Genomic DNA, 11,837 nt, shown 5'->3' on the forward strand with positions numbered 1-11,837 from the left:
TCAAGTTCTAATTGACCATCTGTCTACCACAGGGTGACTGTGGGTGTTAAGCCATGCACCACATCCTAGAGAAAGGAAATTGTGCAATATCTGACAGATAACTGATGCTCAGTCAACAGGTGACATTGCTATTGTGTATGCGGATGTTCCCACACTTAAGAGAATAGAGTCTACTGCTGCTGCTTGGTAGTACAGTACCCTCTGCTGATTGGAAGGGTTTTTTTTCTGCAGTTTCAGTTACCCAGAGTCAACTATAGTTCCAAAATATTAAACGGAAAATTCCAGAAGTAAACAATTCATAAGTTTTAAATTGAGTAGCTTGATGAAATCCTGTGCCACCTGTTCCACCCTGCCAGGGACATGAATCATCCCTTTGTCCATTGCATCCAGGCTGTATACACTACCCACCTGTTAGTCACTTAGTGCTGGTCTTGGTTATCAGATCCACTGTCCCGCTACCGCAGCACTTGTGTTCAAGTCACCGTTACTTTACTTAATAATGGCCACAAGAGAAGTACTGCCATCAATTCGGATCTTCTCTTACTGTTCCTAACTTATAAATTAAACTTTGTCATAGTTAGGGATGTATAGGAAAAATCATAGACCACATAGGGTCCGTTCGGTTCTATGCTTGGTTTCAGGCATCCACTGGGGGTCTTGGAATGCATACCCCGAAGATAAGAGGGGGACTCTGTAATGGCAACGATTACTAGTAACATGAGAATGGAACAGAAAATGTAATTCCTGCCGTAACTAGCAAACACTTCACTTTTAAATTTAGTTATATTCTGAAAATATTTTTAAACATGTTTATGAGCTAAAATCCCATCATAACATAAAGACGCAACTTAAATGTCTCCTTATACGTAGAACAAGCAGTGAATAAATAAGGTTCCATTTATCTGTCAATCTACTACTGTTCACAATTACTAATTTCCTTCTAAAATAAACCTCAAACCTAAATTTAAACCTAACCTATTTTTGTCCATTATACAGGAATGTTTATTGCTCAAATTCCATAATTTACTTCACTATATAGGTTAAAGTTTTCTTCATTTATAGAATTTAAACATCTTTGTTGCCACGTGGAAAAGAGGTTTGATTGTTCCGCCCAAAGGTGATGCTAATCTGGTTCATGTGTGTCTGCATTTGTATTAGTCAAAATAAACGTTTGTAGTACAATATTTAAGAATTGCTTAATAGAGCTGTTATTTAGAGACTTATGGATGTGTGAGAGGTATTGCTACTCAATTAGTATCCCCAAATTGGCCTAACGGTCAGTCTGTGCCCCACATTTCTTTCATAGGTCTGGTGTTCGTTGCTATTTATGCTTGCACGCAAATCAGTACTCTCTATGATGGAATGATAGAGTTGTGCTGGACAATAAGAGATTGTCAATTTGACATAATATTGGAATGAAGTCACTATCTGCGAGTAAGAATTAACAATGTCCACTGTGTTAAACTCACAAAAATGATAGCAAAATATGGTGACTTTGAAAAAGTTTCCCAGCAAAATCCAGTACGTCTGACTAGCATTTTATAAAAGTGTTGAAATAAAGTACTTAATTTTCAGCAAATATCCTTAAGAGGATAATAGATTTGGGGGCTACTTTATATTTTGTACTATTTTGCATGTTAAAGTAGAAAAACATTTGGCTCAGAAATTCTTTTAACCACATTTTTACAACCACATTAAATATTTACACTCAGATAATAACCTGCCTTTCTCCTTTCACTTTCCCCCTGTCTTTCTACACATCCATTTGGATTGAAATGACCTGAAGTGAATTTCATCTTCAGTCCTCCGAGATGAGGCCTCGGCAGTTTTAAACAGGGAAAAGAGCCATGTGAGAGCTTATGGGAAATAAGGCCTTGAAAACCCCCTACCTAAAAAGACTCACGTTGTAGCACGGGACCAGGACACGGGCTGAAATCTTTGAAAGAAAGAGAGTTGAGTGTGAAGTCTAGAACAATAAAAAGTACTTTTGATCTGTTCTTACTAATAGCATTGTCCGACTTCGGTTCACTTTTGATCAGCTATCAGTAAAGCATGCTACGCAAGTCAAAGGACTAAGTATTTATCTAAACTATGTTTTTAAAAGTCAAGTTATAAGAAGGGTGCATATTTAAATATTCTTTGTTTAAGGGAGGCATGGACTACGCAGCCCAAGCGTCCATGCAAAGGTTTTGCAGACAATAACCATTGGTAACCTGACTGCAGAGTTGTTACAGCAGTAAAGATCTGCAAACTCAAGACAGCTGTTTCGTTTTGTCAGGGGCAAGGGTATTGAAGGACACTGGAAAGAGCGTTTATTGTTGTTATATTCTTTCAGAGGCCGGGACTGCTTTTTGGGGGTCAAAGAAGACCATCAGCAATCCTCATCCTTGTCCCTAGGACGCCCCCTCTTCTGCCGGAGCCCGCAGCCTGAGGCAGGGAGGCCCCAGCGCCCGTAGGTGGCGCCCCACGTCCGTGCTTGCGCTTCTCGCCCGCGCTCTGGGCGCATCTCGGAAACCCGGTGCGTCTCCCCAGGTCGTTAGAGCTCAGAGCAGCCGTTTTAATAAATAAGCGCGAGTGCCAACGCGCTCCGCGAGTTCCGAGGTTTAGAGGAGCAGACACAGAAACCCAGGTGGAGGCGCCTCTTTAATCCCTGCCAAAACCTGACATTTCCCAAACTGGAGATTCCGGAACCGCAGCCTGTAAACCATTAAAAATCCCAAGCTTTTTCTCTCCATCCCAGTCCTTTTTTTTTTTTTCTCCAAGAACACTGTTTTACCCCCTAATTATGAAAGTGGTCACGCTATTCAGGATTAAGACTTGGAGGGGATTTGGAAACGAAAAGAAAGAATCGAAAAGAAGAGGCGCGACCGGTGCTTTTGAGGGTGCCTAATTTTAAAAAGAGGCATCTGGGAGGATTTCGCTCTGGGTTTTGGGTGAGAGTCGGACCTGGGCGGTGCAGGGTGAGGCGGGGGTGCTGGGAGCTGGTGCGGAGCCCGGGAGGGGCCAGTGCCCGGAGTCCTCAGGGCGTTCGTTGCACTTGGCTGTGCTGTCCGGAGACTGGACGAGAGGCGGGGACTGGGGGGCCCGACAGCGAGGCGCGCTGAGGGCGAGTTGGGCGCGAGGGGCCCTCCGAGGCTGCAGGCCCGGGTGCGGTGCCAAAAACGTACGGGCGCGAAGCGGGGGGCGTACGCTGTGCAGGGCGCGGGGCGTGCGGGGCCGAGGCGCGGCGCGGTGCACACGGGTGCGGGGCGCGGGGCGTACCCAGAGCCAGCGCGGGCCGGCGCGGGAAAGGGACAGGGCGGGGCGGCGCGGTTATTGGCCACGCGCGGGGAGCAGGGTCGTGCTCGGTGTCTCCTCCCGCCAGCTCCGGCTTGTCTTCTCTAAGCAGAACAACTTCGTGGACAGCAGCGCTCCTTCATCATGGATGTTCCAGGTAACCCAGCCCCGACCCTGCCCTCGGCTCCGTGCGCGTTAATTGCAGTCATGCATTTATTTTAACCGGGACCCTGGCGAGCCTGCGGTCTGGGCGGCGAGAGCGAGCGCGACAGAGAGAGAATATCGAAATCGTTTTGTACTGGGGCTGAGGAGAGGATACTCATGGAGAAACAACTTCTCTCTTCTTAGAAAGACTATTGGAGGAGTTGTTCCGAGGCTGTGGGCGGTGAGGGGAGAGGCTTCTTTGCTTTTTGTTTTTCGGCTGGATGTTGAAATGACCTGTCTAGTTTGGTGGGAGAAGAGAGGGCCAAGTAGAAGTGCCAACGGGCGCGTAAGTTAGCAGAAAGCTACAGGGCTGCCTCCCAGCCAGGGCGGAGGGAGCCCGAGTCTAGAGACAAAAGCTGCACCATCAGCCAAGCTTGGGGTTCCCGTCGTTGGAATCCTCTGGTCCTGCGCCAGAGAGAGGGATCCGAGGGGCTTCTCCAAAAGGGCACGCTGGCTGCGGGGACTTTGGAAGTGGGTGTTTGATTTTAGGGTCTCTATCTCTTTTTTTTTTGCCCCCTCTTAATCTTATTCACCCTAAGGAACTTCCTGGGGATTTTGCTCTTTGGGTGGAAAATGGATAAAATCTTCACCAAGTGGACTGTTTGTTTGTTTGTTTTTAAATAAAACCTCCAGGATGGAAAAATAGAGGATGTAAGGGAAAGCAGAGAAAGGAAGAAGCTTTCTTGGTGTGGCTTTCAAGAAAATGCGGCTGAAATGAAGGCGATAAAGCATTAGTGGATTTTTTTTCCTTTGCCAGCGTCTTGAGTCCTCCCCCGCCTTGGGCTGAATGGGCCTAGGGGTGGCGTTGACGGGGTCTCTGAGAGTCCCCGACCCTGTTTTAGCGTTGACTCCCTGCACAATCCGTGGGCACCCCGGCGCGCGCCGCCAGGGAGCCTTCAGGCATGCCCTGCCCAGTGCGCCCGGGCGTTTCTCCGGACTTGTGCCAATCCGGGAGGTGGTGGCTGTGCGGGGGACTACAAGGGTGGCCTCCAGGTAGGGGGCCCGAGTGCTGCTGGCACCTGCTCCCCAGGTCCCCTCTTCCCACAGCTTCACCTCCCAGTCTAAGGGTTTGGGTTCTTTGCCCTGACAGGTCCGCTGACGCCTTTCTTCTGAGGACGACCCTGGCCTTGACCATCAGAACAGGGGACCGAGGCCAGAGGAGGCAACCCCCGACCCTGAGCGCCTCCTCCTGCGCTCCTCCTGCTCCTGCCCGCCTCCGCCCCCGCGCGCCGCCCCCTAGCCCGGATGCCGGCGCCCGGCCGGGGCCCCCGCGGGCCGCCGCTGACCATGCCCGGGCCCCGGGGGGCGCTGCGCGAGCCGGCCTGCTGCGGCTCCTGCCTGGGGGCGGCGCTGGCCCTGCTGTTGCTGCTGCTGCCCGCCGGCTGCCCGGTGCGGGCGCAGAACGACACGGAGCCCATCGTGCTGGAGGGCAAGTGCCTGGTGGTGTGTGACTCCAGCCCGTCTGCGGACGGCGCCGTCACCTCCTCCCTGGGCATCTCCGTGCGCTCCGGCAGCGCCAAGGTGGCCTTCTCCGCCACGCGGAGCACCAACCACGAGCCGTCCGAGATGAGCAACCGCACCATGACCATCTACTTCGACCAGGTCAGCCGGCCGGCCTGCCGCCTCGCCTCCCGCCGGGGTGCAGAGAGCGGGGGCCTGGGCCCGCGGGCTGGTGTTCTGGCGTCCTAGACATGGAGTTCCGGCCTGCCTCCTCCTCTCTGCCCTGCCCTACCCTTCTCCCTTTTCCTTTTTTAGTAAGCCCTCCTTCGCATTTCCCTTTTCCACATTGTAGCTTTTTTTATAGCTATCAGCTCAGTTGGCACTTGGATGACTGAGAGTTTCCTAAAGCTGCCTACGCTTTCTAAGAGTCCCGTAAAGCTAAGAGGTCTGAAATGTATTTCCCCAAAGGAAACTGCACGTTGTACTTTTCGCTGGGGTGGGGGTGTCATTTGTGGTGAATGGGCTTCAGTCACCCCGGTGGTCAACTTACGGAGGCAGTGCCTTTAAAACTCTCCACGCTCAGGAAGGGTTTCTCTTACGGTCTCAGACAACGCTCAGAAAATATATACCTTTTGCTTATTTTAGAATGGACTGGGGAGAGGATGGTTATCTTCAAGAAAAATAAGTGGAGAAGAGTGTGGGAGAAATGGCAGGGATGGTTATATAAGGACAAAACAAAATAGTATGGTTATATAAATGGAATATATAGTAAATACAGTATATACAACACAGTATACCAATACAATATATGCAATATATCAATATAATATATAGTGTGGTTATATAAATACAAAACAAAATAAAGATCAGTAACAAGTTGCCCTGAGCCGCTTCTCTTCTTCCGCTTGCTTCAAAGCAGAAGGGTCAGCAATATGATCAGGCCTTGGCAATCCTTCTCTGGGTTATTTCTGCTCAGGATTAGAGAGTGGCCTTCCTCTTGTGTCCCCCCACCCCCCTCCCTTGGTTTCTGTTGTTTTCAGAAACAAATTGAAAACATTATAGTGGTTTCTAAACATTAACTCATCAGTCCCTTCCTTTTGCCAAAATGCTTCCCACAGAATGGAGTACTGGGCTTAGTGGACTCTTAACTGAGTTATCTTCTCTCTGTTAACCAACTCTCACACCTAAGTAGTGACAAACCTACACACACTGTTGACTCTTTTTAGGCCAGTGTATTCATTTATTTAAATCCTTGTTAAGAATTATATATTTGAAGTTTTGGGGTTATTTGGGAGGAGTCTCCCTTTAATCTTCATTTTTTTACAAGACATAAAAGTATTTATTTTAATTAAGTCCAAATAAAGCGGACAACAATGAAATAGGCATTAGGTAACTATTTACTTTATGAATAAGTTCTTTTTTGTGTGTTATTATTATTATTATTCACCTTCTGGCATTCTACAAATAGTTTTCACAGCATTTTTAAATCCATCATTTCATCTGAGTGTCGAGAAAACTCTGTGACATCAGGCAGGATAAGCATAGTAGGATTCTGATTTTATAGATGGGGAAACTGTGCCAGAGCAGGTTAAATGATGTTTCCCTGGTTCCCCCGTTAGGGAGTAACCGAGACCTGCTTTTCTGGGGCTGGCTGGGTGTTCTTTCAGCTACAGCAGGGCCCTGAATTTACCAGTTTCCTGAATTTAAAATTGAAGTGAAAGAGTTGAGGTAGTTGAGTTGTAAGAAGCAGTCCAAGGGCTGACTGGAGAATCCTTCATTCTTGTTTAAAGCCTTGTAAGGCAGAGTGAGAGCAGAGCCTTGGAGAGACCGGGAACAGGCATCCTGAAGCATTGTCATCTTTAACAATAGAGCCCTGAGTGGCTGTGTGTGCCCTGCAGTGGGGGCTGAAGTGGTACTCGGAGCTCCCTTGAAGAAGCTGGTGCGGGCTTATTCCCCAAGTCCTTGCAGCAGTTGTCCTTGGCAGCAAGGCACATTGCTTTAGGAATTGCATGTTATTCATCTATAATGAGTGTGTAAGAAATAGCAGCAAAAGGTACTCAGTTGCGAATTTACTTTCTGAACAGATGACAGGATCTTCAATCTTGGGTTTTGTTGTTGTTGCTGGCTGTTTGTTTTAAAAGCTAACACCAGGCAAGCCGTTTTATTATTTTAATTGAGTTGTGCATTTATATGTGAGTCGGTATTGGGACAGAATCCAGACACAGTGGCAAGAGTCTGTCTTGAACATCTGCAAAGGAATTGGGTCATAATGGGGGCCCTCCCCTCTTCAAGTTCTGCTTTTGACATTGTAGCATTCTTATCCGCCTTTTATTTGAGAACAGCCGTCTGCAGGGTCATGTGCTCTTGTGTCCCGTGGCTGATTTTGTCATTATTCTTGCACCTTGTGGAATTCCCGTAGTTTGAGCTAAGGATGTCCAAGGGGCTGTTTTGACTCTCTCGTTATTGATCAAGCTTATTTGCATGACATCATAGCTCAGCTGAGGGAGCAAGCATGTTGCTCAGAGGAAAGTGAGGGGGAACAGGCACAGCGAACGTTTATTGCAGCCGTTATTGAGCTCCTAATATATGCTGCCAGGGAGTGTGCCAGAGGCTGGGAAGCATGGAGACAAAAACCTTGCACACTCCATTCTCTCATGGAGTCCGCGAAGTGAGGTCGCCAGCTTGATCCCATGGAAGCTATCTCAGTTAATGGGCCACTTCCTCTATAGCCCTTTCTCTACCCATTCAGTATGGCACGCTCCATGCTGACGTCCCCAAACCCCACCAATCTCTGAACAGACTCGATGTGCAATTCATTTACTGACCTGATTGTTTTCCATTCTTTCCATTCTGTTCTCTTTCTCTGCCCTGCCCCCAACATACAAAATTTGCATCCACTTTCTCAATTCATGAATAAAATATACTTTAAAAAACTTTTATGAATTATAATCCATTAGAATACTTTTGAAATCAACTCCCGCTGTAGGATGTTTTCACTCCAGCTCCGCCTCCTCCCTGGGGCAGCCTTGGGGCGCTGAGTTGGTGCTGCCTGCTGCCCTGCAGCTCAGAGGAGCCAGTGTCAGTGGTTATGGGAGTCTGTTTAAAGCATATGCTGAGGAGGGGCTTGCTAGGTTTGTGCCGTATTCCCTCTTGTTTTTCAGGTCTTAGTAAATATTGGCAACCATTTCGATCTTGCCTCCAGTATATTTGTAGCACCAAGAAAAGGGATTTATAGCTTCAGCTTCCACGTGGTCAAAGTGTACAACAGGCAAACCATCCAGGTGGGTAGCTTTGAAAACTGCCTGGACCCTTTTAGCTTTGGGTTTAACAGTCCCTGATTGCTGCAGCCCCTTTCACCCTCTCTGTGAGGCTGGATGAACCAGAGAGCAGGGCTGACCAGGGGCCTGGGGCTTGGAACCAGCTGAGTCCCTGGGTCTGGCCCTTGGTTTGGGCTCTGTGGAGAGTATGGGGATGTGCAGGGGGAAAAGAACAGGTGTGTGGAAATGGGGTCCTTCATGGTCTGCTGAGCTTTCCCCTCTGCCTCGTAGGTCAGTTTAATGCAGAACGGCTACCCGGTGATCTCAGCATTCGCAGGAGACCAGGATGTTACCAGGGAAGCTGCCAGCAATGGCGTCCTGCTGCTGATGGAAAGAGAGGACAAAGTTCACCTCAAGCTGGAGAGGGGCAACCTCATGGGGGGCTGGAAATACTCCACGTTCTCGGGCTTCTTGGTTTTTCCTCTATAAATGCAGAGCCCCCTGGATGGTGGGAAGTTGAGATCTGGACCCAGTATCCGCCCTTCCTAACACCCTGAACTTGCCAGAATAGGACAACTTGTTTCCGACCTCCGTCAGACTGTCTCGGTAGAAGAATGATTTCCTTCTAAAGCTCCAGTATTTTCTTTGAATATTGACCATTCCTCGGGAACCTGGCCTCTAATTAGTTTTAGACTACAAGGTCTTAAGGAGAAATGAAATTATCGATTTGAGCAATTTGTACCTGTGATTGTAAAGTCAATATCGGATTTTCTTGTTGGGACCACTGCCTTTTCTTCTTTTGTTCGTATGCTTTTTGCTGCCCCGCGTGAGGAGTGTCGCTGACTCCTGGATGGACTGCAGGTTGTGTTCTGGGCTCAGAGCAAGAGTCCTGCAAATCACTGCCCACCAGCTGGTCCTTGAAATGTGTTCTCTGTGTGTCTGTTCGGCCTTAAGGGAAAGAATGGCTTCACTTTCGTTCTGTATTTTTCCCCCGGGGGGATGGGGTGGACTCGGGAGGGAGAAGGGGGCATTGTGAACCTGTCAAGAAGTGCTTTATCCAGAGAAGCAAATTTTGCACGAATGGACTGCGACTTTTGTTTTGTATTGTTTGTGTATGTGCTTTTTTTTTCCCCCTCAAAAAGCTTTGCTATTCTTTCCACACTCAGCTCTGTCTCCTCACCCCCATTTTTATTTTTTGTGTTGGGGTGGCAGAGAGAAAATGTATGTTGAATTCCTGGATGAGACCAAACAAAACAAAACAAAAAATACCTGTATATTTTGTTCTGGATGAGGCCAAAACAAACAAAAGGCACCTGTGTATCAAAGTAAAAATGACAGATGGACAATTCTGCTTATTCTTTAGAAGAGATGCTCTCAGAGGCACCTTTAGAACTGACAACTTGGATTTTTTTTTTCTTTTTTAATTTACACTCTGGAATACTTTAAGAACCTGATGTTCCTGGGGGCCTGAATCATGTAAGATGAGAACGGAAGCTGTAATGGCCAAGTCTCCTAAAGATGTAGTTTCTTCTCCAAGTCTACCTGGGTCTTCCCAGTGGTATGTTTTCATTTATTTGGATTCACCTCTGTGTGAGCACACCAGGGTCGGGCCTTCAAAGGCAGCAGGATCAGCTAACTCTCCCTCAGCATCCTCTTCTGATCTCCCAAGGAAAGAGGTGTGTTGACTGACACACCCCTGTGAGCCCCTGGGGGGCAGCCACCTGGATATCATGTGGTTGAAGGTATTGGCAGAGGCATCCTAGGAGCACTTTTACAAGTCCTTCTTGTTTTGCACCTTGTACAACAATATTATTAAAATACAGCTGAGAGTTGATGCGTGCAGGATTCGTATGCCAAGGAAATGTCACTAATCCCAAAGCAATCAAAGAAGAGACCTCAAAATGGATGTTAATTTGTCCGTTGTGTAACAATGTAACCAAAATATTGATGATAAAAAGTCATAATTTAAGATTCAGAATAAATGGTTTTGATGTCTGGCTTGCTCTTCTCCCTCCACACCGTCTCCCAGCTCTCAAAATGCGTGTAAGTAAAGGCCAAGCATCACGGACTTGGGGAAAGTAAATGCATGCTGAGCCTGTTTAAAAAACACACAGACACACAACCCCACATGCGGATCTTACTGTGGGTCTAGGTGGAAATTGCACATTTGTATACATTTCAATTTATCCGTATGTATTTTTCACACAGGAAGATTTTGGGGGAGATAATGTGAAAAGACTATCAAAAAGGCTGTATGGATAGGCAGTCTGCTTTTATCACATGTAATCATTGATGTGGCACAAGTTCCAATTCAAATTTCAATCAGGCAACACAGCTATAGAAGAAACTGACATTTTAAGATAGCATCAGGTGTTTCTAAGATGTGTGTGAGGATGGGAAGCATTGGGCTCCATTTTCAAATAAGAAATACAGTGGAGATTTTATAAATGAAAAAATGTCGCCTGAATAAGAGCCCAAGTTTTACTGGCCTTAGGTGAAGAGAATAATAGGATGCAGAATTCAATTTGAATTAAAATGCTGTTACATTTTGTGAGGGGGAAAGAAATCAAGAAACATCAACCAAAGGCATGTATTTTGCCTCTGTGTTTAGGACACATACTTCTATCAAAGGCGTTGGTTATTGATGCAGGTAATGTACACAGCAGGATGCCAGCTAATACTTTTCTCTGTGTTTTATTGCTCTTTAGTTACTTAGTCCTCTTTTACTCATTTCCTTAACCTTCTGTTCAATTTAAAAAAAACAGCAAACCTCATTAGGAGACGATATAATACTTCAGAGGTTGAATGATATATGAGTACTTGTTATTTTTATTGCTTACTAATATGTAATACACATATTTGTATTAGCAACTTTATTACGTATAGATTGTCATTTGGTTACACTGTCTAATAACTGTTACTGAGTTGACCAATCTAAAAATAAATATACTTCAGGAGTTTATTTGATATTAGGAACAAAAGCTTCATCCTGTTTATTCCACTGCTATTTTTTTTTTTTTTTTTGAGACAGATGCCAAAGACTACATTGGGAAGAAACCATGACATTAGTGTTTCTGAACTTGTTTATCACCCATGGCCATATCTGCTAAGGTTCTGTATGGCTAAGGATCTTTGGGGGAGATGAAGCTCCTGTGTATGGTCTATAAAAATATGTAGGTCAGATCGAAATTTGGAATATACTTTCTTTTCATTGGGAAAAAAAAAGAGACATCTGTAGTATTTTCAGCCCTATTTGAGCAGCCTTATCTCTGAGCCTCAATTTTCCCATCTGTAGAGAGAGGACAATCACTCCTTCACCTTCTGTGCAACTCACAAGACAACTGTGAGGATCACACTGAAGTGTCAGAACTTTAACGTGCCCTGATAACAAGAGACATCATATGGAGGGAGGGTGTTTCTGGAAAATCAAATTTTTCAAAATGTAATTTATAAAAAATATTTCAAATGAACATCTGACAGGAGGATACTTTTATGTAAAAATAAATTTCCATATTCTCAAACAATGTATTAAAATTGTAGCATTATATTTAAGCATAATTTGACTTTTAAGAATGCTGGTAATATGAACATATCAAAATTTATACATTTTCATACTAACTTAATTCTCAGTTATGTTATTTGTTATCCTACATGGCTCAA

At 45.9% G+C, this 11,837-nt stretch overlaps 1 protein-coding gene across 5 annotated transcripts; it reads left to right on the forward strand.

The window, feature by feature from the left end:
- The first annotated feature begins 2,842 nt into the window (after positions 1-2,842).
- Positions 2,843-10,908, forward strand: CBLN2 (cerebellin 2 precursor). 5 transcript variants are annotated; one of them, XM_046672032.1, is made up of 5 exons: positions 2,843-2,933; positions 3,389-3,433; positions 4,571-5,082; positions 8,082-8,201; positions 8,469-10,908. In XM_046672032.1, exons 3-5 carry the CDS (start codon positions 4,726-4,728, stop codon positions 8,664-8,666), a joined length of 675 nt encoding a protein of 224 aa, XP_046527988.1. In that variant the 5' UTR covers positions 2,843-2,933; positions 3,389-3,433; positions 4,571-4,725; the 3' UTR covers positions 8,667-10,908. The 5 variants fall into 5 exon arrangements, with proteins under 5 accessions (XP_046527988.1, XP_046527987.1, XP_046527989.1 ...); XM_046672031.1 differs by lacking the exon at positions 2,843-2,933 and adding an exon at positions 3,005-3,163; XM_046672033.1 differs by lacking the exon at positions 2,843-2,933 and adding an exon at positions 3,131-3,147.
- The last annotated feature ends 929 nt before the right edge of the window (positions 10,909-11,837 follow it).

The sequence above is a fragment of the Equus quagga genome, chromosome 9, assembly GCF_021613505.1.
Source record: "Equus quagga isolate Etosha38 chromosome 9, UCLA_HA_Equagga_1.0, whole genome shotgun sequence".
Classification (NCBI taxonomy): Eukaryota; Metazoa; Chordata; class Mammalia; order Perissodactyla; family Equidae; genus Equus; species Equus quagga.